This window comes from Astatotilapia calliptera, chromosome 4 (genome assembly GCF_900246225.1).
Source record: "Astatotilapia calliptera chromosome 4, fAstCal1.2, whole genome shotgun sequence".
Lineage (NCBI taxonomy): Eukaryota > Metazoa > Chordata > Actinopteri > Cichliformes > Cichlidae > Astatotilapia > Astatotilapia calliptera.
This window is the reverse complement of record NC_039305.1, coordinates 30,935,372-30,961,864: the sequence shown is the minus strand read 5'-3', so window position 1 is coordinate 30,961,864 and position 26,493 is coordinate 30,935,372. Positions and strand designations below refer to the sequence as shown.

General features: G+C 41.7%; 1 protein-coding gene across 1 annotated transcript in view; it reads right to left on the bottom strand.

Annotated features, from left to right (window-relative positions):
• The window catches only part of LOC113021424 (carnitine O-palmitoyltransferase 1, liver isoform-like), a 58,819-nt gene that overhangs the window by 8,293 nt on the left and 24,033 nt on the right, over nucleotides 1-26,493 (bottom strand). The window contains exons 9-16 of the mRNA XM_026166078.1: nucleotides 26,216-26,303; nucleotides 25,624-25,819; nucleotides 23,727-23,915; nucleotides 20,958-21,063; nucleotides 18,121-18,237; nucleotides 2,407-2,571; nucleotides 1,769-1,897; nucleotides 1,098-1,253 (exon numbers count right to left, since the gene is read on the bottom strand). Of these exons, the coding sequence (XP_026021863.1) occupies nucleotides 1,098-1,253; nucleotides 1,769-1,897; nucleotides 2,407-2,571; nucleotides 18,121-18,237; nucleotides 20,958-21,063; nucleotides 23,727-23,915; nucleotides 25,624-25,819; nucleotides 26,216-26,303 (1,146 nt within the window). The remainder of the gene's footprint in view (nucleotides 1-1,097; nucleotides 1,254-1,768; nucleotides 1,898-2,406; nucleotides 2,572-18,120; nucleotides 18,238-20,957; nucleotides 21,064-23,726; nucleotides 23,916-25,623; nucleotides 25,820-26,215; nucleotides 26,304-26,493) is intronic.

The following is a 26,493-nucleotide window of genomic DNA, read 5'->3' as shown; positions in this document are numbered from 1 at the left end:
CTCAGGTGTGCTTTTATCCACACCTGACTAGGTGTGGCCAATTAGCACCAGCTGAACACACTGAGCAGATTAGAGGCGGCAGAGGGACGTAACAACAGACACAGTTTGCAGCACACCGTGGGGGTTTTATGATGGGGTCGCTCCTACAAAACTGTGTTTCACAGACAAAGGAGTGAAGATTTTGCAGAGGGACGGCCTGGCAAGTCTTCCCTTCTAGAAGATTGCATGCTTAAATGAAGATGAATAAAGATGAATAAAGTTTTTGTGAAAATGACTACTGTGTCCGGTGCCGTCTCTGGATGCCCGAGGAATAAAAGAACCGAGGTGAATGGTTGTCTGTCGCTATGTGTTAGCCCTGCAAAATGTCCAGGGTGTACCCTGCCCCTCACCCTGTGGTAGCTGGAATAGGCTGCAGCCTGGATGGAAGGACAGCTTTGCATTCTTGACTGATTATATACATCGACTCTTTATTGGATCAATATGGATTGCACAAAGGGAGCCAATAGTCATGTATTCATAATATGTTAGATATGCATCTTTAAAGCAGCTGATCAATGACACACTCCATTTTGTTGTTGCGCTCTTAATTGTTTTATGGTTTGTATTAATAAAACTGAGACAGTGTTAAATTTCTACATTTATGATATGAGCTCTCCAATCCATCAATAAGACTGTAGGGTCACCGGAAATCCTTTTTCTCTTTACTCAAAGCATGCTGTGTGCAGTATAACTGGAAACTAGAGCCTGAGGACATAACGTCATCAGGACAGTGTTCTGATCTGAAAGCTACACCCACACTTGGGCATATATGGGAGCGTTCACTGGCTTTCACTTTCTTCTGTCCACCTGACATCAGAGTCTTTGGTGTTTGTGTCTTGGTGCAAGTTTGTTTTGTCCAACAAGAATGCTGCTAAAGAAGTGCACGTCCATTTAAATCAATGCAATCTGTTTACATATGAAGACAGTCACGACTTTTCAAAGAGCTGAAACTCATTCGCGTTGGTCCCGTTTAACCTGTTTGGACTTTTAAACCAAACAGTGTATGAATATCAGTACATCTAAATGTAGCCATCCTCTGGAAAAGAGCCAAGGCTTACTTCTTTGAGGAAAGGCGACTCCACTCCCAAGTATTTGGAGACTACGTAAAGGCAGAAGAGATGTCTGTCGATTCCTGCTCCAGTCATAGCCATCCGATAAAGGTTCTGGTGCCTCTCAGAAGCCAGTTGGAAAAGGCGTCTGCATTCCTCCTCTGTCTGTCAAAGCAAACAAACTTCTGTCACGACCAGTCCTGTCCGTACTTAGTAGCACTTATGAACTTACTGCTGTGCTATGTGGGTGGATGTGTACACATGTTGCTCCTGCTGGACGATTTAACACATAATTACCAACAGTTTGATCCACACAGCTTACCAGCTGGATTTCTGTAGACCCACTCCAAGTGTTAAAAGGTGTGTGTGTGTGTAATTGCTGGTGAATACAGTGTAGTGCCCTGCAGTGTGTGTTCTACATACACTGCAGGGCACATTAACTTTCATGTTCACTGCTGCATGCAGAGAGGCGCTATGAACGGTATCCTTTCTGCCATTACCCAACTTGTTGACCTTAGGCCTACGGCTGAGGAACTTGAGCAATATTCCAATGTAGTTCTCACTGGTTCACTCAGCTAAGTTTGGACAGGCACCTTGAACACTGGCACTCTGCATTCGTTTTTATTTTTTCAACTTTAAGCTTAAAAAAATGAATAACAAGTATTTTAGTACTTCGGTACCTCTCCACTCTCCAGAGCTGTGATGAAAGCACAGCTCTCGTTGGAGCAGGAGCGCACAGTCTCTGTCCGGCCCTCCCTGAACAGACGGGTCATCGATGCCTCGTAAGTCAGACAAAAGCCACCGCGATCCTGGAAGCAGAAAAGTGAAAGCAGGTGGGGAGAAGTGGTTTGAAGCACTAAAAGCCAAACTGGACATGCTAGCTGATATGTGTGTGCGCTACAGATCTGTTCTGAATGGAGGATTTTTCCACTTTGATAATACAAAAAGAATATTGTGTTTCAATTGAAGAGGGAAAAAAGGGGGCAAAGCTTCCTTTGAAGGCTGGGAGATAACTACTCCAGGGATCAGGAAAGTCAATTTTGATGAAAGTCTACTATTATAAAGAAAATGGTTATTAAGGAGTTACACAGGACTTAAGGAATGAAAAAATCTCCACCTGATAAGCAGATTCACTAACACCATCAACACAAATATCCATCCTTAATGACAGGTCGTCTCATGGGAACACAGGAAGATTGAAAAGTTGCACAAACTGAATACAGGCCTGCAGTTGTGTTTTCTTGGCTTGTAAAGCCAGAGATTAACAAAACAATTCATATACAGGGTGTGTCGAAAAAAGTCTTTCACTATGTGGTACCCTGTAGTATGCCAGTTGTAAGCTGATCTGGATGAAGGCGTCTGGGCTGACTCGGCATTTCTTGATTCGTCCTTTGCCAAACTCTCTGAATGGAAACACGTGACAGTCGACATCATCTGCCAGCGCCTGTGCAACAGCTAGAGAGCTGCTGACCTGAGCCTGAACCTGAAACACAGAGAATCACACTGCAAAATTAGCATTGCGTGTAGAGCAGGGCGATATGGCCAAAAATATTTATCACGATATATATTTGAAAATTTGCGATAACGATATAACTGACGATATAATTGATGCGAGACAAAATACAACTCCACAACATTACTAGCGCAAAAAGACAACCTTCCATTTATTTTCACTTAAACAAGAAGCTGGTTTTTATGTACATTAAAGCTTTATAAAAATGTAACAGTGCAAATGCAAATTCCTTGCTGAACGTTTAACCCAAAGGCATTTCCAGTAGAAATGGGCTGACATATCCTGAGCATAACCATGTATAATATCCACTGAAGTTAAAAAGAGGTGCTTTGCAACATTAAACTGCAGTGTGCAGTACGCATTTTTCGGACCATAAGGTGCACGGGATTATAAGGCACATTAAGCGAAACAAAGCAGTCAGATAAATCAAACTTTATTAAACTCATTCTTCTTGCTTCCTCCACTTCTGTACCATTGATTCATTAATGTTGAATTCTCTGGCAGCTGCTCTATTCCCATGTTGTTGCAGTATATTAATGACTAACCTGGTATTGTGGATAGATTATCTCAGTTGTTCTCCTGACTGAAGTTTGGTCCGTTTACAGCATCCTGCCATGCGATTGCATTTGTCTCTAACCATGAGGAACCTTCACGTTAACTTTTATAAGTGGAAAAGTGTTAGTGTTCGTCCTCCAGCTTCACTGTTATGTTATGCTAACATAGCTGTGTCGCTAGCGATCACGTAGCACATCATTATATACCAGCTAGCCCAACTTCAGTAACCCTACAAACGTCACCACTGTTTAGTTTCCTGTCTTCATTTATGTTGGAAGTGATAGCAGAGCTGTACGTTTGAATTTTTTCAGAAATCTCTCAGTCAGAACATGCAATATCATGCTTAGGTAACTAGCGAAACTAGCGAGCTAACTTCCGCTAGCTTCCTGCTAACTTCTAACTCCGTTAAATGTAATAACTTTTGTTTTCATGGATGCCTGGAAGTTAAACTTTATAGTTACACCTGGTAAAGCAGCAATACTGATCGTTTTATTAAAGATGAAATAATTTAGACAGTTTTCAACTCTCAGTGATGCTGCAGTGTTGTTTGACCTGAAGTCAAATATACGGAGTTTGGGACCCAGATTACTCCCAGATTTAAGAGCATCTTAGTCCGACAAATACGACAATAACGACGGCCGCTTGCATGTTCTGCAAAAAAATGTGCTTTGTTGTGTATCTGACGGACAAACACCAAACCAGTTCCACATCATGGAAGTTGCACCATTTTTACAAACCAATTCTGGTTCCTCAACAGTCGGCCATGTGCGTATGAAAACAAAGGCACTGCGCATGCGCATTTTACTCCCATTCTATCACGATATTTCATTTTCCTATCGTTGCCTAACATTATACCGGTATTACCGTGAACGGTATAATATGGCCCAGCCCTAATTGCGTGACAAGATTTTGAGTGAAAGTCAAAAAGCCCCAGATGTTGTCGTGCAAATCAGTTTACAGCTGCCATACAAGGCAACACCCTTTAAAAGAACGCACACATTTGAGCAAAAACCCAGTACAGTCTGGTTTCTTACCAATTCTGTATAGAAAAATTTTTCTCTAGATTACAGTGGTGAAAAGACCACAGCAGATAAAGGTGGAAGCAGTTTTGTGTTTTGTCCATTTCTAGTGAAAGCTAAAGACTGAAGGAGTGAGCAGAGGTCAAACAGAGCCTGTATCCATAACTGTACAAAATGAACAATTCCAAAATTGTTAAGATATTATGAGATATGTCTGAAAGTTCTCAGTCATCCCGGTCATCGTAGACTTCTGTTTGAAAGAGGCACTTACTCTCTTTCCTCCACTTCTGCCAATGTGCACAAACCTGGACTTCCTTTTATGAGGCCACATATAACATCTGTTATTCCAAAATGTGGGCCTGTTGAAATCGGTGCTGATTTTTTTTCAGTGGTTTACCAAAAATTAATACAATACAGTCACAGAAAGAAAAATAACAGTACTTTGTCAGTTTCAGCCTTGTTTAAGATTAGTGTGACAGATTGAGATGTACAGTGATATCTGCAGAGTCTTTGACATCAGTTGGTCCAATGTTAACTTCCATCTTTGTCAAAGGAGCTTGCAGAGAAAAGCGTCTGGACTTCTTTAAGTTGCTTGAAGACGTTTCACCTCTCATCCGAGAAGCTTCTTCAGTTCTAAGGTCAAATGGTGGAGAGTCCCAGATATAAACCTAGTGGGAGTGACCCCCCACAGAGGGACAAAAGGACCCCCTGATGATCCTCTAATCGCCTGAGCCAAGGTGGGAAACTGGGCGTGGGTCCCAATCAGCCAGAGTTTCGGGTGTGTTCATTGTGAAACCTGGCCCCACCTTATCATGCGAATTCCTGAGGTCAGATGGCCCAGGATGTGAGTGGGCGTTAAGGCGTCTGGGAAGGGATCTCAAAACTGGATTATAGATGGCAGAGAGTTGGTGTCGTAAACCCCCGCCTCTGTTCAAAGATGGTCGCTCACAGTGGACATAGACATCTTTGTACATTTTCTTCTGTAGATGAATTACAAGACAAAGCAACGCCTACTTGACTCCACAGTGTGCCGAGGTCACTCCACTGTAGCTACAGTCCTATTCCTGTCCTCACCGGATGAATTTATATTCCTATTCAGGTGGAACGTGGGTACCAGCTCACAGTGTGAGATGCTCGAGAATATACTCCGGTGTCCCGTTATATTATAGATAGCAAGGAGTTTATTAAACTTCACCGAAACAATCTTCAAACTTCATTATTTTTAGTTAGCACATACCTTAAACACTTAAAGCTGTAAGCTAATGATAGTTATATAAGAGCAGATGCTGCTGGTGCAATAAGCTGTACGTTTTACGTCCAATGGATGATGATCTGATTAGTCGACTAATCGCAAATATAATCGGTGACTAGTCGACTATCAAAATAATGGTTTGTGGCAGCCCTACAGCCCACACCTACAAACAGTCAGACTCCAACCTCCACCATGGCCAAGACCAGAGAGCTGTCTAAGGACACCAGGGATAAGATTGTACACCTGCACAAGCCTATCTCAAACAGGCAGGAGTTTGGTGAGAAGAGATCGACTGTTGGAGCAATTATTAGAAAATGGAATAAAAACAAGACCACTGACTATTTAAAACAATATCAATACCCATTATCTATGACATACTCCTACATGTTTGTGTAATCCATGTAAACATCTGTCATGCCCTTATCTGCTTTACTTCCTGAAAGAAAAAAAGAAAACAAAATGACTCAACAGAATACAGCACTGTCTCCTTAAAAGTAAATACTGCCAGGAGAGAGAGTCACTCTGGCAGAATTTATGTTCCAAGTGCTTCTTGTTGATTTTAATGATGTTGAGGCCAGAAGTTGGAGGACCAAGTGAATGTTGGAAAGAATAAGCAGCAGCCTTTACGCTTCTTTCAGAAACCAAGTCTTTCCTCTTTTTACTGACTGTATGTGTTAAGACAAGGTCACTTTTATATAGAAGCAATTTTTAAAAAAAACAAACAAGAAAAACCATGGCTAAGTACACAGGCCACTTAGAGCTTTTCAGAGTGCTTCACATTAAAAGGTTCATTAACAAACACACGACACACACTCATCTGTGGACGCACAGACATAAACGTTTCCGATATTTTGGTTTACAAGGTTACAAGACTCAGCTCACAGCTAGGGCTGGGCCATATCATACCATTCACGGTAATACGGTGTAATGTTGGGCAACGATAAGTAAATGAAATATCGCGATAGAATATGGGTAAAACACGCATGTGCAGTGCCTTTGTTTTCATACGCACATGGCGGAAAAAGCATTTCGGCGACGGAGAATGTGAAGGGCGAAAGCAGATCGTTGAATGAAACCAGAAATTGTTTGTAAAAATGCTGCAGCTTCAGTGGTGTGGAACTGGTTCAGCTTTCGTCCGTCAGATACACAACAAAGCACTATTTTTGGTAGCGCATGCTAGCGGGCCGTCGTTATTACCGTGTTGTTTGGAAAATACGGCGCATTTAAAATCAATCCTTTGAGTTTTCTGAAAATCGACAGAGCCCCTTATAATCCCGTGTGCCTTATGTATGAACTCTGGTTGTGTTTACTGACCTCGAAATGATTTTATGTGCACGGCGCTTGAAAATCTGTCAAATGTTTCAGTACGACTTTGCTAAGCTACGAAGCCGCACCGCTTGATGGATTGTCGGAGCATTACAGTGATACGTACTGTGCTTCAACATAATGTTACCGTATTGTGTGTGTATAAGCTCTTTAAGTTTTGTGGATATTACACTTGGTTATGCTGAGGATGTGTCGGCCAGTTTCCACTGGAAATGCCTTTTGGTTAAACTGTCAGCGAGGAATTTGCACTGTTACATTTTTATATAACTTTAATGCAGATAAAAAACAGCTGCTTGTTTAAGTGAAAATACATTGATGGTTTTTTTTTGCACTAATAAAGTTGTGGAGTTGTAAAGTATTTTGTCTAGTATCAATTATGTCATCAGTTATATGGTTATCGCAAATTTTCAAATGTATATCGTGATAAATATTTTTGGTCATATCGCCCTGCTCTACTCACTACGCAGATATGTCTGTACATGGAAAGAGTACGCTTGAGTGGGTAATCAACCTCATCCACACAGGCAAGATCACGGAAAATCTATTTCCAATGTGCAATTCAAACATGGCAAACAAACAGCTGGTGTATACTCTAATTGACAGTTAAGACTGAATACTCATTTGTATTACTTGTAATACTTACTTCTCTAGGAATCAATAACCAGGATATAACCAGGACAAGCAGGATGCACACGCACACACACGTGCGCGCACACACACACGTGCGCGCGCACACACACATGCGCGCGCGCACACACACACACACACACGTGCGCACACACACACACACACACACACGTGCGCACACACACACACACAGGATTTCATTTTATCACTGAATACATTTCAGGATTGATGAGACAGGCTACCAGTTTGGATGACAGCCTCACCACAGTGCTGCTGTTTGAGCTCCAGTTCTGCTCATTTCTAGTGGAAACCATCCAACAAACCCATATGGAAAAGATATATATAAATCTTATAAAGTTTGTATCTGTCTTGTGTGAAACTTGTATGAAAAGCATACAAGAGTGAAAACAGATATAAGATCCCTTGAAAAATTATATAATGAAACTTGTATGTTTTGGATACTTACTAAAACAATGTATGAAAGTAATGCGAAAGTGGCCACTTTCATGAGTAATCTCATGAAAGTGGCCACTTTCATGAGTAATCTCATATAAGTTTTTACTATTTCTTTTCTGTATGGGAACCAACATTAGCTGACACTAAAAACAAAAATTAAACAAATAAAATAAAAATGTGAGCATAAGTACAGAGTCCTGTTGCCTGCGCCAACAACAATTTAATGACACAGTTGTGGACTATTTAAACTGTCTGAATGAAATGCATTCAAAGCACAGTGGCTTGGACCTTCCAAGCCACAGCGAGATGCAGAGTTAGCCAAGACCCAAAGCACAAACATATGTACACACTCATGCAAAAAGAGAGATTTGACACGACTGAGGTTGAATGATTTGGAGAAGAGAGAGAGAAGGAAAAAAAGGAGACTAAAGGAGATTAAAAACACTCCTCCACTCCTTACAGATGCCCGCCCACTGAGTCAGTGATAACACAAACCGAACCCAAAACTGGGGAGATCGAAACTGTAAGAGCGGGGGATATTCCAGTGACTTAATACAAGAAAATAACAACATGAAAACACCGAATTCTGTCATCATTTGTTGGATCTTTCATGGAAAGACTGCGTTATCAAGAAAGCATGCTCCCTGTCCTCTGTACTTTCACCCAGCACATGAAATGTCCCACCAGAGACAAAACTTTGGACTTATGGTATACCCTGTAATTAAGTAATCTGCCGTGTTCAGTTGAGTTCTCACCCTACTGACTTGGATATTGTGGGAATGTTTAGCTTATTTTAGAGTTTAGGAAAGTGTTAGAAGGATATAGAATTAGTGTAAAGACACTGACGCTGCCCTGGATGTAAAAAAAGGCCTGAGTGTGTCATACGCTTAGGAGTAGATTTCTCGGAGACCCTGCCCCAGTTGAACTGTGAAAGTGAGACAAAGAGAGGTTAATGTTGAGTGGAAATTCCTCAGGGCATGCCTGGGTGGGAGTCTCAAAGTTTGTAACTAAATAACTTTGGTTTGGAAGGGAGATGGACTTTTATGACCCTCAGGAAGGCGCGTACATAGAGATATACGCACATAGTGCTTTAACTGTTACGCCCACACATCCACACGCACACTCACCTGCACTCACATACACACAGGTACGCGCATACACTCACTCACGTGCTCATGCACATAGACACAGACACAGAGTTTGCAGCACACCGTGGGGGTTTTATGATGGGGTCGCTCCTACAAAACTGTTTCACAGACAAAGGAGTGATTTTGATTTTGCAGAGGGACGGCCTGGCAAGTCTTCCCTTCTAGAAGATGCATTGTTAGAGTGAATTGTTAAATGTTTGTCATTTTTATGTTTACCATTTGTACATTGTTTTAAGGAATTCTTTCTGTCCTCCCCTCCCCAGATTCTTAAGATTCTGGGAGGGGGGCGGTAGTGTTTTTTATCACAGGAGCATCCTTGTGAAGGTCTGTTTGATGTTGGTAAACTTCCTCCCCTTTGTATGGCTTCACTGTGTTATCTAGGGTGAACCATCTAGGGTGTGGGGGAGACTACCCCCTTTATGACCAAGGATGTTCCTCCTGCTTTTACACACACACACACACACACACACACACACACACACACACACACACACACACACACACACACACACACAGCTTTGTCTTAGAACCAAGGGGGCGTGGCTTTGCTCTGACGTGTTTTGTGTGAACTGTCTCTCAATAAAAGGCAGCAGGAGGAGGTCAGATCTGGAGGTCATTTTCGTGGTGGACACAGACGAGGCCTCATTGCGCAAATAATCGATCGATCGACTGTCTTGTTTTCTTCATGATGAATAAGTCTCTAGAATTAGCGGGGCTTGTAGAAACACAGACCCAACATGCATGCTTAAATGAAGATGAATAAAGATGAATAAAGTTTTTGTGAAAATGACTACTGAGTCCGGTGCATCTCTGGAGGCCCGAGGAATAAAAAAGAACCGGGGTAAAACTGATTTCCCAACAGTTTATGAGCAGATGTTTTATAGCGAATGAGAACGCAGGAAGCCCGATAAGGGGCAGGTCTTGGGAAGTGTTAAATTTCTACCTACTCCCAAAGCTTTCACTAAAACTGACACTGCAGACTGCACCAAGTTATGAATTATCCATCATCAAAAACCAACTCATGACCACTATACTTTTCATATCCAAAACGAAACCAAAATTCCAGGCAAAGGCTCAAATATTATGTACAAGCTGCCGCTACCACAGAAAAACACACTTTAAGTTGTCTAGGCTGGTGGTATTGTGTTGTGAAAGGGAGATGAAGAAAATCCCCGCCCGTTTCCTCACGCTTATTTGGCTTCAGTGGGATTTTTCCATTATAGGAAAACACCTCAGTCCCCAGAATGAGAGCATGTGTTCTTGACAAACATTTCCACTAACCAATACAAATACAGAAAACCAATTAGACATGTACTGTACCATACAAACGTGACACATTCCTCACCACTGTATTTTTAATCTTTTCCTCCCTTTGTCTAGTTGACTATGCACTTTGTGGATGAATGAATAAGATTCAACCTGCAATCAGAGCATTTCTCAAAAGACAAAACAAAAAAAACAACCAAAAAAGTTAAAAACTTTAAAAATAAAATGAACGAATAACATCTGTCTACACCCTTAATCACCAAGAAGAACAACTTTTAGCCAATCTAGTCAGCTGTCCTTATCCCTTGCCTCTGAGCTTTGTGCACGTGAGCACATGTAGGTGTGGCACTAAATGATTAACACGTCTTCCATAAAACACTGAACCCTCTTGTGCTGCAGTCTATTCTAGTGCACAATCAACAGATTTTATGCACTAAACGGGAAGACGCCACTGCAGAACTAATAACACTAATGTATCACTAATATCACACTAATGTTATGAGTAGACAAAAGACCCACAGACTCGCATTAATGTTTCAAAAACAACTGCGCATTGTGTGACATCGGTTGGAGCTACTGTATTTTTTGGACCATAAGGCACACCGGCTTATAAGGCACATTAAGCGTCTCTCTCTCTCTCTCTCTCTCTCGCAAGCCCTGGTCACATGACCTCAGGGACCTGCTGGGAATGTATGGATGCAAAAGTTCACTTATATATGTTGGTGCTTGTCTATGCAGAGCCCTGAAAGTCAAGGTCAAAACCTTAAACTGGATCCTGAATTTAACGGGGAGCCAGTGTAGCTGAATCAGCAGGGGTGTGACATGGGAGTACTTGGAGGACTTGGTCAGAAGCTTTGCAGCAGCGTTCTGAACAACTTGCAGAGGCTCCAAATAGGCTTTACATAAACAAGTAAACAAAGAATTACAATAATCCAGACGAGATGAAACAAATGCATGAATGACAATTTCTAATTCGGAGCAATGGGACTCAGCTTAGCAATGTTTCTCAAGTGATAAAAACAGGAGCGAACCAAAGATTTTACATGAGGATCCAAAGTCAGAGCTGAGTCAATACTAACACCAAGGCTCCTGATAGACGGTTTGGCAAATGTAGCAAGTGGACCCAAGTTTTCCATAACACAAGGTAAATGGTAGGGGTGCAACGATATTCGTATCGATATTGAACCGTTCGATACAGTGCTTTCGGTTCGGTACGCATATGTATCGAACAATACAAAATTTGTAATTTATTTTATCAACTTTCCTTCTGACGATGCTGTCTGTGTTGAGCGCTCAGTGAATCTGCGTTCGACTACTCCGCCTAGGCTGCACTGTCGAGCGCAGATTCACTGAGCGTTCAACACAGACAGCATCGTCAGAAGGAAGAGCGCAGGGCACCTCCCCCACCCTCATTCAGATCTGGCGTTTGGAATTATTTTGGTTTTCATGTGACGTATGACCCTGAAGGTAAGCGAGTCATGGACTAAAGTAAAACAGTATGTTGGATGTGCCACGCAATGCTCAATTACATGGGTGGGAGCTAGTGTGTTAGCGCAGTTAGCTCGTTAACGTGTTGGCCGTCTAGCCCCATGCACGGGGCGATCGGCGGTAGCTCGTTAACGGAGATTTGCCGTGTTGTGGCGTTAAGGTCATTTCAACGAGATTAACCTGAAAGCACTAGTGGGAACACAACGAATATGACTGCACATTTACGCTGACATCATCCTAGTGCAAAGACAAAAACAACAAGCATGCTACTAACTTTAGCCGAGTCATTTAGACAGCTGTTAGCACATGATTCTCCTTATCCTGCTGAGAATATAGCCCAGAAGAAGCGGATAGTATAGCTTTTATTTTGGAAAGAGACATTTCTCTGTAATAAACTCTCTTTTCCAAAGATGAGTGATTCCTCAATCAGATACAGGGCTTGCAATATCACTAGCCCGACGTCCTGGGGCTAGCGATTTTTTTCAGTCGGGCTACCAAAATCTATCTCTGCCCTGCCCGTCGGGCTATTGTAGGAAAAATATATGTCAATGCTTTTGCATTCTTTCAGAAATGTAGCTGGGTAATTATGTCATTGGCATCGATGAGCCACTGTCAATATGTGACATATTGAAATCGCGTTTGAATTTGCGCTTGTTTTTTTGCTTTCACTTTGCAATCGTGTGAACTGTGTATAGAGAGCGACAGCACTGATCTGTGAGTGATGATAATTTGTGCACCAATTCCTCTGACATTGTCTCATTAATCGTTAGCTTACTATGCAAACATGACAAGTGAAATCTCCCGCAGCTTAAACATGTGAGAGGTTGATTGCGCAGAGAATCGCTGAGCTTATGTGAGTGCGCGTGTAAAAGCAGCAGGATATATATTTGACTACGATGACCTGGATGACTGAGAACCTTCACAGACAGATATATATTTTAGTTCTGCTGAGCCAAATAAGACCGGTCAGGGTGAAGAAGTGACAGCCAAAGAAAAGCTTACCACAAAACGGAGAAATTATGACAAATCAGACTATAAGGCAAAAAGAAAGTGCAGCTTTATGGTTTCATGGACAAAAGAATTTCTGTGGCTGCAATATGATGAGCTAAATAACCAGGGCTGCACATAAGTGGTCCGCAGGTGCGCATTCGCTGTCAAAATAAAAAACACGCACAAGGGTTAGGGTTAAATTTAAAAACTGCACTTTTGAGTTAAAATATATATTTATAATTTTAATAAATGACAAATTAAAAAGGCATGAACATCTTTTTGTATCGAAAAAATATCGAACCGAACCGTGAATTTTGTGTATCGTTGCACCCCTAGTAAATGGCCTGCATTTGTATAGCGCTTTTCTAGTCCCTAAGGACCCCAAAGCGCTTTACACTACATTCAGTCATTCACCCATTCACACACTGGTGATGGCAGCTACATTGTAGCCACAGCTGCCCTGGGGCGCACTGACAGAGGCGAGGCTGCCGGACACAGGCGCCACCGGGCCCTCTGACCACCACCAGTAGGCAAACACGGGGTTAGTATCTTGCCCAAGGATATTTGGCATGCAGCCAGGACGCAGCCTGGGATCGAACCACCGACCTTCTGATTAGTGGCTGACCTGCTCTGCCACCTGAGCTACAGCCACCCCGTACAACATTTTTTTAGGAGCACAAACAAAAACTTCAGTCTTTTCCTCATTTAGTTGAAGAAAGTTTCCAGTAGGGCTGCACAATTAATCGTTAGAAAATCGCAACCTCGATTCATACTTATGTGCGATCTCATTTCCAAATGACAACGATTTAAAAAAAAAAAAAAAAAAAAAAAAAAAAAAAAAAAAAGATGACGATTGTACCGCATCTTGATCCGGGACATAAGCTGCATGAAAACAAGCGCTCACTCTTCCTGCTCAACAAATGACAAGGGCGGAGCCTTATACCTCGTGATACAGAAGTCAGCTGGCAGGGAAAAACAACGGCGAGCACGTGAGAGATGACGAAGCTGTAAAGGCCAAGAAAGTGACAGGAGAAAATCCGTCCCGGTCAACCACCCAAACATCAATAACGGGAACCTTATACAGCGCTTCCCTATACCCGTTGAACTCCCGCAGGCACAAAGAAATTACGGAGGCTATCACTTATCACCTGACCAAAGATATGGCTCCCATCAACACTGTGCAAAACGAGGGATTTAGGAAAATGATCAACACCCTAGACAAACGCTACACAGTGCCGTCCCGCAACTATTTTTCTATTGTTGCACTACCTGCTCTATACACGCAGCGTCGAGCAACGGTGGAGACGGAATTTCAAGCAGTACAACATTTTGCAGAAACCACAAAACGTGAGACATTTGTTGTTTTTATGTTTATTTATTGTTTTTATGGTCAGTCTCAACTGTTACGAAGTTGATGTGCATTTAATAAGTGCAATAAATATTTATACTGGAAAAGAAAATCGTGAGAGAATCGTGATCTCAATTCTAATCCAAAAAAATCGTGATTCTCATTTTATGCAAAATCGTGCAGCCCTAGTTTCCAGCCATCCAACCTCTAATGGAGTCTATGCACTTATGCAAAATCTGTAGCTTGGAAACATCATGGGGCTTAAAGGAGATATATAACTGAATATCACCTGCATAGCAGTGATACAAAATGTCCTTAAAAGTGCTCAATAAGTGTTGAAGAGGAAGTAAATACAGTAAGAGCAATAAAGGCCCCAAAACTGAATCTTGTGGCACACCATAGGCAAGAAAAGTGTACTTAGAGGTAGCCACAGAAAAGGATCGTTCATGCAAATAGGATTCAAACCAGTCCAAAGCAGCCCGATATACCCACCCAGTGTCTCAGCCGATCTAGCAGAATATGATGGTCCACAGTATCAAAGGCGGAGGTCAGGTCCAACATCAACAGAACGGAGCATTCTCCTGCATCTCATCTCATCAAAATGTCGTTGGAGACTCTAAGAAGTGTAGTTTCAGTAGAGTGAGCTCTACAAAAGCCAGATTGGAATTTATCCAGAATGCTGTATTCATCTAGAACAGCTATAAGCTGCTTAGCCACAACCTTTTCTAAAATCTTAGCAATGAACGGTAATTTTGAAATCGGTCTTTAGCTACTAAGAAGAGAAGCATCAAGCTTAGGGTTTTTAACAGTGGGTGAATGACAGCATTCTTACAATAAACAGGGACCTGACCAGAAACCAGTGAGGTATTGATAATTGTGAGCACACAGGGACCAACAGACTGAAAGACATTTTTAAACAAAGATCCAGGTAAAATATCAAGAGAGCAGGAGGATGCTTTCATTGAATTAACTAACTTGACCAGCTCAGGTAAGGACGCAGGTAAAAATCTTTCTAACATTACAGGCCTAGCTTGAGTTGGAGCAGACAAGAGAGACACAGAAGGAGAGATACTGTTCCTCACGTTACTGACTTTTTCAACGAAGAAAGAAAGAAATTTTTCACAATCTTCATTTGATGAAATTGGGACAGCACGTGGAGCAGGAGCAACAATATCACTAATTGTGTCGAATAGTACCTTAGGGTTACCTCTGCTCTTAGACACTAAGTCTGAGAAATAGGCCGCCCTCGCATCTCGAACTGAAGTGTTAAAAGAGACTAAAAGGTCCTTTAAATGAAGGAGATGGACATGCAAACGCGTTTTCCTCCATAAACGCTCAACCTTACGGCAGCAACGCTTTAAGAAGTGAATGCTGTCATTTAACCAGGGAGACGACTTTGAAACCGGAGCTAGTCTAACTTTGACAGGACAAACATTGTCTAAAATACAAAGACAATGATTATTAAAAAGATTTGTTAAAAAATGAACATCGTTATAAGGAGATAAAACTAAATTAAAGGCATCGGAAAATTTAACAGCAGTAGAGGAATTTAAGATGAATTTAAGACGCTGTCAAAATAAAAAACGCGCACAAGGGTTAGGGTTAAATTTAAAAACTGTACTTTTGAGTTAAAATATATATTTATAATTTTAATAAATGACAAATTAAAAAGGCATGAACATTTTTTTTGTATCGAAAAAATATCGAACCGTGACACCAAAGTATCGAACCGAACCGAACCGTGAATTTTGTGTATCGTTGCACCCCTAATCAACGCGTATATTAAAATCCCCGACTATAACCAGTCTGGACAGCTTCGAAGTCGAGGATAAAAAGTCACTGAACTCCTTTAAAAACATACCGTTTAGGCCAGGTGGACGATGCACTACAGCGCAGTAGAACAGTCGCTCCTTATACTGTAGATTTTTCTATAAGAAGACAATCTGACTTAGTTGAAAGTCAGGTTAAGCAAGACCTACTTAGAGTTTACAGAAGTCTTCAGGAAGAGGTTCTTATCCATGTCTGTGTGTGATTTTTAAGACATGCAGATAACACAGTAACTATTATCTCAATGAGTATAAAATGGAATTACTACTGTTTAAACATCAAATTGGTTGCTGGGAAAGGATAAGACCTGTTACATCATGCTTTCATTTTACTGCGATGTTTTCAGTTCCTTTTAACCTGCAGTAGTTTTGAGGACTAATTATTTTGTGCGTCCTAATTTCCATCCGTGGCAGCACTTTGTACACTAAAAATAAATAATAGGATGCAGTTTCATGCACCTCCTGCTATTGAATAATGCGCTGGGCTTGCTCTGTCAGGATGTCAGTGGGTGGGGGAGACATTGTGGAATAAAATATAGGTCAGCTTTTCTCCAACAGAAGATTTATGTGTTGCTCATGAACGTAGTCACTGCTGCAGTCCCAAAGTGGAGCCACAGGCCTTACAGAAGAAGGCTTAATGGCGTCTGAAATCCTTCAATTGTTTCCACTTCCGCTGACAACAATTGACATTGTCATAGCTGTGAGTGTTGCCACGGCCCACAATATCTTTTACTTTATTCAAACACTTGCAAAGGCAGAGGGAGCAGTACAGAAACACTGTTTTAATGCTAGCATGGAGAAACTTGAACAAAGTTCATAAAAACAAAAAAGAAAACCAGAGTGAAAACAGCTCAAGGAAAGAGGGCAGCAGAGTTGTTCGATACTTCGCGACCCTTGAGCCCTCACTGCTGAACTGCACCTGCCTTCCTCCCACCCTGTTGACAGCATTTAGCACCATGACAAGTATCATTTTGAGCTAAAAAGCTTCTGCTGTGGACGTAACCTCACAGCTTAGACGGTTTGGGAGTGAGACCGGAACTCTTTCTCAAAATGCAAAGTGACAGTTGAACTGGAAACGAACCCATGCTAACACAATTATTAGCATATCAGTAGAATAGAGTAGTTAGGTTTGTGGTTGAAACCTCAAACTGTTCCTGTGTGAAGTTTGCCTGCTCTCCCTGATGACCTGACTGGAAAGCAGTAGGAAATCTCCCAGTTCAATTATAACTCGCTTCAGTGACAGTGAAAGTTATAGTTTAGAATAGTTTCACTCAAGTCCTGATGAGGAAGATGGGGTCATTAATTGCACCATCGGTTAATGTTGTGGGATAGAATTAAAATTCACCCCTCAAACTGCTGAGCTGGTCTTATACTCTGACAGTGCTCTCGCTGTCAGCCAAGGGCTCAGTCACGCAGGCCTAGAGACTGGTTAACCACCACCTGGTAATCTGACTGCAAGTGAAAAAAAATGCAAAAAAAATCCCTTACAGATTTCAGGATAATATTCCTCAACATAAAAACGCTGCAGAGAAGAAGGGAGCATGATCAAGAAATGCCAAAGCCAACCCAGGACTGTTCCAAATGGAAAGACATTCAATTTCATAGAAACCATCTATGTCCACTGTGAACGACCATCTTTGAACAGAGGCGCTGGCTTACGACACCAACTGTGTCTCTATAATCCAGTTTCGAGATCATTTCCCAGACGCCTTTATGCCCACTCACACCCTGGGCCTTTTGACTTCAGGAAATCATATGATGGGGTGCGGCTAGGTTTCACAGTGAGCTCACCCGAAACCCTGGCTGACTGTGACCTACACCTCGACTTGTGCGATAAGGTAGAGGATCAACGGGGGGTTTATGACCCTCTTGGGGAGACACTCCACCATTTGACCCTAAAACTGAAAGCTTCTCAGATAAGAGGTGAAACGTCTTCAAGTAACTTCAAGAAGTTCAGATGCCTTTTTTTCCAAGCTCCTTAGACTATGATCACCTGCATGACGGAGAACCTTCACAGACTAAACAGTGAGACTTAAATCACATCTGATGTACATCAGACTAGAGTCTGTAAGGGCAAGATGGTCTAACATGGTGTCAAGACTACATGCATACATCGTATATACACACGAGATTCCAGCGAGTTACTTTGCCCTATCTTGAGACAAGTGAGGGCAGTTTCACACTAATCAGACACACACATGTTGCCCAGCATTCCTACCTCTGCCGGGATGTTCCAGACAAGTCTCTGAGGTTGGGGTAGAGAAGGCTCCACATCACCTTTACAGTGGCCGTCCTCGGTGTAGCCTAGCTGGAAGGCATCTGTGGCCAGCGTGTACTGGAGGAAAAAATAATAGTGAAGGAAAAGATTATTGAGACTTAGTATGAGAGTTAGCACAGCCATACTTGCAAAAATGTACCCCATTATAAAAGGGGAAAAAAGGTTTTTTTTAATGGACGACACAAAAATAGAAGAGAGATGATGAGTGCTTGAAAACTCAGCATAAGCATTTTTTAAGTTGCTGCTAATGCACTTGATTAACTGATTATCTACAATTGTTAACATTAAATGTTACATTTCATGACAGCCCAATTACAAAAAGACGGAACTAATTTTTGGAAAAGTTGCCAGGACGAAGTCTGTTCTCTCTAAAGAGCAGAGTTAGGTTTGCAACACTGCATCAAACAAACCACAAAATCTGTGACAAGCTGGACTTATTAAGCCAGAATCAACAGCGCAACATTTGGAAACCTTTTATAGACAGGAAACTACAGAAAGTCTAGAGTTTTTGGATTTTCAGACTAAACCAGATAACAATGGTAAGACCCTTGTGCATAATTCAGGCTAGCTGGCAACATCAAAGCTTAACAAATGAACTCAAGGATCGAATATTTCTTTATCACTGGCCAAAAGAAGAAGCTACTTAAAGTAGAATATTTAAAATGAGCTCAGACAAACATGATGCATTCATGTGTATGTGATATACACATGAATGCACTCTATTCTTTTTAGCTGCCCGGATCATTGGCTGCAGCTAACCCTCTCTATTCCAGCACACCAACCGCCTGCACGTCCTCCTTTCACTACATCCATGAAGCTCCTCTGAGGTCCTCCTCTTCTCCTCCTGACTGGCAGCTCCATATTTAACATCCTATATTCAATGTTCCCTCTAATTTTTCATGTGTGTGAGCGAACACACAAACTCCCTGAGCGTCCCTTGGACCACTGTGAGCGACAGCAGACGTGTGCACTGTGGTCACGCCAGCATCCAAGTTACATGTTTATTAAAATAATCAAATTACAGCATTTACATTTATGTTAGCCGACTTTTAATTAACTGCTTTAGCCCACTTACAATGAAAATGAAAATAAATCTTCTTCATGACCTGTGTAGCATGTTAACACTATTGGAAGTAAAAATTACTTGAACTCCAATTTTGAAAACATTACCTAAAAATGCAGCCAAGGCGTTTTTTTAAACAAACATTTCAAACTATTTACAGAACAATCAGCTGTTCTGCAGATTTGATTCCTGTCCACTATGAGATGAAGGAGAACATCAGCCTGATACCTGCAGGCCTGACAGCAGCAGATGTATCACTGCTGTAACACCTGTAACACTCAGCAGTCGCCTCATTGTTCTGACACACAACAACACTATTGACTACACTACACACTCACTACACACTAACTACACAAGATTTGTACTAAAAGTCACAAATCTCTCACATCTCAAAACACTGCCGTCACTCCTAAAACTTCCCCCTCCCTAAACAACATGTTGCTATATCATTTTTTGATTGGTCGACATGGTACATTTTTCCACCAATAGGAAAGGCTGGGTTTTTTTCGAGCGTTTTCCTTATAAAACGCCGTTTTTACCGTTTCTTCCTGCAGTAAATATAAACAACGACAGTATTCAGGAAGAAAACCAAACATTGCAGATATTTTATCATAACTCTGGTTTTACGTGGCCGATCAACACAATTTAAAAATATAAAGTCCACACTTTCTCCGTCAGTTGTTCCGTCTGTCCTGCTCACAACTCCAATGGTTGTACACATTGTCATTAACGTGGCTTCACTCCACATCAGCCGCTTTGCTAAAACACCGGTGTGGGCACATAAGGACGCTGTCATATCCTGTCAACCACGTTGATTGGCTGCGTATATACGAATGTGAATCGCATTATTGGCTGGACTATGGGATAAGGTGGCATCGTTCTGATCCCATACAGGAGCAGCCAGTCACTGACTAACACTGCAAAACAGGATTGTTAAAGTTTTAACTTTAATTTCAGTTCAGGTTAGATTTTTTTTTGTGCGCAACGCAGATTTTCTGTGCGCAGAGACGTGCCAGCAGTGCGCAATCAGAGAGTAGCTTAGAGGGAACATTGCTTATATCTGATATATCCACCATCTCTCCCCTGCACATGTCCAAAGCATCTCAGCCTTTCCTCCAAAATGCTCGACCCAAGCGGTTCCTCTGACGTACTCATTTCTAAATCTGTCCAATGAAAATTCCTCTTTTGGTACCCCATCATACGCTTTCTCAGTGCAGCTCCTTCTGACATTCTCCACCATCCACCATCAAACGTGCAGTTTAAGGTGCTCTTTCTCAGCGTGAAACCATACTGCTGCCTAAAGATAATCTCTGCTCTCCTCTCTTCTTAACCCAGGGTTAGAAATGTTCATTCTTAAACATCATCATGTAACTGAAACACAGATTTCTGCAGTCTTAGTAGTTTTGCTTCTTATATCAAGTCAAATTAATAAATGCTGCTAATATTATCAGATAGCATGTTTTAGTCTTGCTTTTATCTCACTGTGGTAAAAATGGTGGGTGTTGAAGGCCATTAGTTCAAGTCTGATTGTGTCCCCGTAAGTGTCACTTCCTCTTTGCTGTGCTTTCTAAGATAATACTGTAACACAATCAGATTCTTTTAACACAGCCAGTTCCTGGAACTGGCTCCATCTGGAACTTTCAACTTGCAGCTGTGCTATCCCTGTGTGATAAATGCATGTCAGCACAAATTCAGAAATAAGACCAAGGATCACCTCCCAAAGGTGCGCTACAGTTGGTGCATCAGCCCAGGAGTGCTCTGCATTCAGCCCACTCTTCCCATTCTTGTAGATCACAACGGAGAAGGATTTATCAAACCACCTGGGAGAGGAGAGAAGATAAAGCATAAAAGGAGATGCGTGTTGCCACAGCTTGTGTAAAGGACACCCGAGTCGAGTCGCAGATGCAGAAATAAGAATCCTGGCTTTAGACCAGACAAAACAGATTGGAACAGGGCAGGTCTATAACCAGTGTCACAACAATGATACCGATGCCATGCAGATATGCATCTTATTTTTCCTTGTATTCTTAAAACGCATTTAGTTTAGACAACTACCCTGTGAGACAAACTGCTCCACGCACCATCCCCCACACAGAAAGCTTTAAATCTGTCAATCCTTTCTGTCAAGGTTTCCTGTGTGGAGTCCAAATCAGCCTCAGGTGTCTGTTTGGTGTCTGTAGCTGAATTTCAATGAAGAAAGTAAAGGATTAAATAAAGGATTCATCACAATCCTTTATTTTTACATGTCTGATAGTGGTTTTTGTCACCATCACAAACCAAAGGAGAATCCTTGGCAGCCTGAGGCCTGTGAGAAGTGGAGTAATCACAGACATGTTGCTGCGGAGGAATGATTCTGTGACCTCAGTCCTGAACTCCTAGTAATGCACATTTATTCTCCAGAGATGTAAGTATTACTGTTAGCATCACAAGTTTTTTGCCAGGTGTGACTCACTGAGCAGCTGAAATCCCGTTACACTGTTTTGCAAGAAAGATGACTAGATACACATAGCAGCTGACAGCATCTGTCATAAGACAACAAAAGCTAAACATTAGAAACTGATTACTAGGGCTGGGCTATATCATACCGTTCACGGTAATACCGGTGTAATGTCGGGTAACGATAGGAAAATGAAATATGGCGATAGACTATGGGTAAAACACGCAGTGCCTTTGTTTACATACGTACATGGCGGCGACGCAGAACGAGAAGAGCGAAAGTGGATCATTAAATGAAACGGATGAACCAGAGTTGGTTTGTAAAAATGCTGCAACTTCAGTGGTGTGGAACTGGTTTAGCTTTCGTCCGTCAGATACACAACAAAGCACTATTTTTGGTAGCGCATGCTAGCGGGCCGTCGTTATTACCGTGTTGTTTGGAAAATACAGCGCACTTAAAATCAATCCTTTGATTTTTCTGAAAATCGACAGAGCCCCTTATAATCCCGTGTGCCTTATGTATGAACTCTGGTTGTGTTTACTGACCTCGAAACGATTTCATGTACACGGCGCTCCAAAATCTGTCAAATGTTTGCTAAGCTACGAACCCGCACCGCTTGATGGATTGTGGGAGCATTACGGCTATCGTAGGCGGAGCTTCGCGGAGTGATACGTACTGTGCTTCAACATAATATTCCCGTATTGTGTGTGTATAACCTCTTTTTAAGTTTTGTGAATATTATACATGGTTATGCTGAGGATGTGTCGGCCAGTTTCCACTGGAAATGCCTTTTGGTTAAACTGTCAGCGAGGAATTTGCATTTGCACTGTTACATTTTTATATAACTTTAATGCACATAAAAAACAGCTGCTTGTTTAAGTGAAAATACATTGATGGGGTTTTTGCACTAATAAAGTTGTGGAGTTGTAAAGTATTTTGTCTAGTGTCAATTATATCGTCAGTTATATCGTTATCGCAAATTTTCAAATGTATATCGTGATAAATATTTTTGGTCATATCGCCCTGCTCTACTGATTACTATATTTTTGTTTCACTTCACTAATCTCCTGCCATCCTGTGTACTACTCTGTTGGTATTTCAGGTGAAACCAGCCATTATTATGTACAAATCTTGCCACGCTAACCAGTATGTTTTTGACACGATTGAATGAACTGACAAAAGACACCAAAACAAAGCATAAAAAAGTGTCTAGCACAGGTGGAGATGTTTGGTGTGTGTGCAGGCATGCGTGTGGAGTACTCTTCCACTCTTACAATCTGAGCTCAATAGTTTAGTAAATTCAGTCCATTTTTTGCAGTAGTTATCAAATTTGTCCCTATTAAGTGTCCAAATCAAAACAACAGTCACCTCATGGCACTTTATACTGCGAGGGAAAGCCCCTACAAGAAAGTCCAATGATATGAGCTAGCACTTGGCAACACTCTCCCCCTGCAACTAAGGCATGGGGTGTTAAGGGTCATGTGACTCAGCCCTAACTATATGCTTTATAAAAATGGAAAGTTTAAACCTAATCTTAAATGCAGAGAAAGTGTCCGTCTCACTAATCCAAACTTGGAGCTGAAGAGGGGCCTAAAGGCTGAAGGTGCTACCTCATCCTACTTTTAAATATCCTCGGAGGCACTGAGTGAAGTACTTGTTTGGAGTAACATGGTACTTTCAGGTCTTTACAATAAGATGGACCACGATTAGCCAAGATCTTATATGCATGGAGATAAAGATCATTTTTCCTATGTGGAAAACATCAGCATCACATTACATCATTCTTACATGGACGGACTATGAAGCGATCAGTTGCCACAGGATTCCCAGAGCATTCCCTTGGGTATGTATTCTACTCGAAGTGGTGATGTGATGAAGTATCTTTTGTCTCCATGATGAACCAAATAATGCTACAAATCTACCTTCACTTTCCAATTTTTATACAATGCTTACTGCAGTTAGGCTCTTGAAGGCACCAAACACCGTTTTAAATATACCAGATCCATAAAACCCCTCCCCACACAGGTTCCTTAGTGACCTCCTCACCTGTCATAACATTTCCCATGAAGCAGAGACTTGGCGTAGCGGTCCAAGTTCCCCTCTGGGTCATCTCCCCTCATGCCTTGCTCCTCGTCGTCCAAGGTTACAAAGAAGGCCGCCCTCTCAATGATATCCAGCGATCTCTTGTTGACCCCAGAGCTGAAGTACTGCTTCCTCATCTGAGCCCAAGGGATTCTGGGAGGAGATGACATATATATATTATAAATCATTGCTTTGCTCACGGGTCTGTACTCACAGTCAGCAAGTCTTTTTGCACAATTGTCCTAAAACAAAGTACTAAAAGAGCCTCGGAAGTGGAGAAAGTTCACAGAAGGCTCAACTCAGCGGAAACTACAGACGCTCCATAACAATCATGAGAAAACGTACTTCACTAAACACTGCATCCTTCTCAACTACTTAGTCCACTCTAAGATAACTTAAGACAATCTGAAAACTCACAAAACATCAAACTATTGTTTCCATCAAGCAGACTGAAGCTTCCAACAAAGTTTCCACACAGTCAAAGACATCAGCATGTGCTGCAAATGTCAAAATCAGATGACAGTTCTTGGACAAAAGCCCAGTGATGTTTTCTAAGATCTCGTACTGTGTCGGATTTGCTGGTCGGCTCACTACTTTAGTAATACACACAGCTTGACGGACGGGCCATTAATGCAAAGGCTCATTGGACTGTTCCTGCTAAGCACGTCGGTGGCACTTTTCACACTTTGTTTGCTTTAAGCCATGCATAATGTGCAGGCAGCACAATATCCAGACTGTAGTTCTGATGTCATTTCCATCTTTTTGTAAATTCTGCACAATACTGATCATACCAGAAAACAAACCAGCACGAGACTAGTAACAGGATGGGAGCGCCTGCTAAAGACACCCAGTCTAAAACAGATTTAACATACACAACAATATTTAGCTTTAATCACAACAGGGAATCCTGAAGAGAGGGAGACATGCATATATGCCAAGTCTTAATGGCCTTTGGAGAAAAGCGCAATTGAAAGTTAAATCATGTGAGCTTATCAAAGAAAATCAGTATGCATAGATTTCTATCAGTGAGGGCATTAAGAAACAACACACTGACATGTGGGTGTTTCGTGTGGGTTTTTTTCCACATGTCAAAGGCAAACAGTTCACCAGCACACTTATTTCTCATGATTGCCAGCACAAACACACATAGGCTATTATTTTATTACTACCTGTAATTTATTGCAGATTACTTGTATTTGCTTAATTGTTTACTAAATGTTTGAGGTGTTAAATAAACCAAAATGGAGCAAAATATGGGCGTGTGCGGTTGGAGGATGCGTGCGTGCGTGCGCACGTGCGAGAAGGGGGGGGGCGCGAACATTTTTCTTGTAAAACAAGGGGGGCCCAGCAAAAAAGTTTGGGAACCTCTGGTATAACTAATCATATGTATCAGTAAAGAGCTCTGATTAGTATATTATGGTGCCATCCAGTGGTCGCGCTGTAGCTGCCTCTGAGCAACCTGCTAAATATAAAGACAGCAGGTTCAAACAGCTTTATACAAACTGGCTGTGTTTCAGTAAAGAAATAAAAAAAATTTAATTATTTTATTTTAATGAAAGAAAATAGTTTATTTTAACCTTAAAAGGTTTATTCAGTTTTAAAGAACCTCTTATCAATAACCCTTAAATACAGACTAGAACCTGTTCATATTTCTCCCAAATATTTCAGTTAGTCAAGTTAGAAAATGTATCAAAATTGCCTTCTATAGCCTGTATATAAAAAGGGATAAAAAGGCATGTGACGTCACCCGCTTTTCCCCGACATTTAGAAAATTCCAACAGCAGCACAGTGTGCCATGTCAAATTTTTGGAGCCAGTAGTAAGCATATCAGGATGATAGGGGGCTGCCACTTTGTACGCACCTGTCTCCAGCAGTGAGAGCTCCCAGCTTCTCCTCTCCAGGAAGCGGGGGTGAAGCGTCATCCAGGATTCTCTGGATCTGGTCTTCAATCTCCCTGGGGGACAGCAGGCGGCCTGCCCGGTACACCCACAGGCGAAAATAGCGCCCCCTGTGGTACACTGCTACAAACTCGCTGTCTAGCCAGTGCTGGAGCACATCTGTGAAAAAGAGTAGGGCCGTGGCATATTATACAGTCTGCAACAACAATAAGATATAACCATGAGATGTGTTTACATTGCCTAAAGTGTGTAAAAAGACAAGCCCGGGCATGTCTGAGTGTAAGAGCGCATCAGCCTCCGATGATAATTTAGTACCTGATAATGAACTTCAATACCATACTTCAATAATGCTACTTCAATATCCTCATATCCTGAATATCCGGCTTCAGGTAATAGAAATAAAATGAGCATATAATAGAAGAACAGCAATCAATAGAATTTAGCAGAGAAACAGCTTCCCTTATTAAAGACACTTGAGCGAGAGAAATACAACTGCAACAATCAAAGTGCATGTTTATGTGCTGCATCTACTCTGAGTATGTGTGTGTTTGTTACCAGTCTCGACTCCTGGTGTGCGCGTTGTGTTGAACATCCTCTCACACTGAGCAGCACACAGGGGGATGACGGTACCCGGAACGCGGCTCTACAGCACAAAGACACAAACACACTGGCTATTTTCCATTTGTTTTAGATGGACATTAGACCCTTAGATAACACAACCCATTGTTATTTGAATCAATGGAAATCAGCAGCCACACAACAGCCACTGACCACTAAATACAGCCTACACAGATGGCTGCACCCTTCCGTTGCTCTCGCTTTAAAGGGGAGCT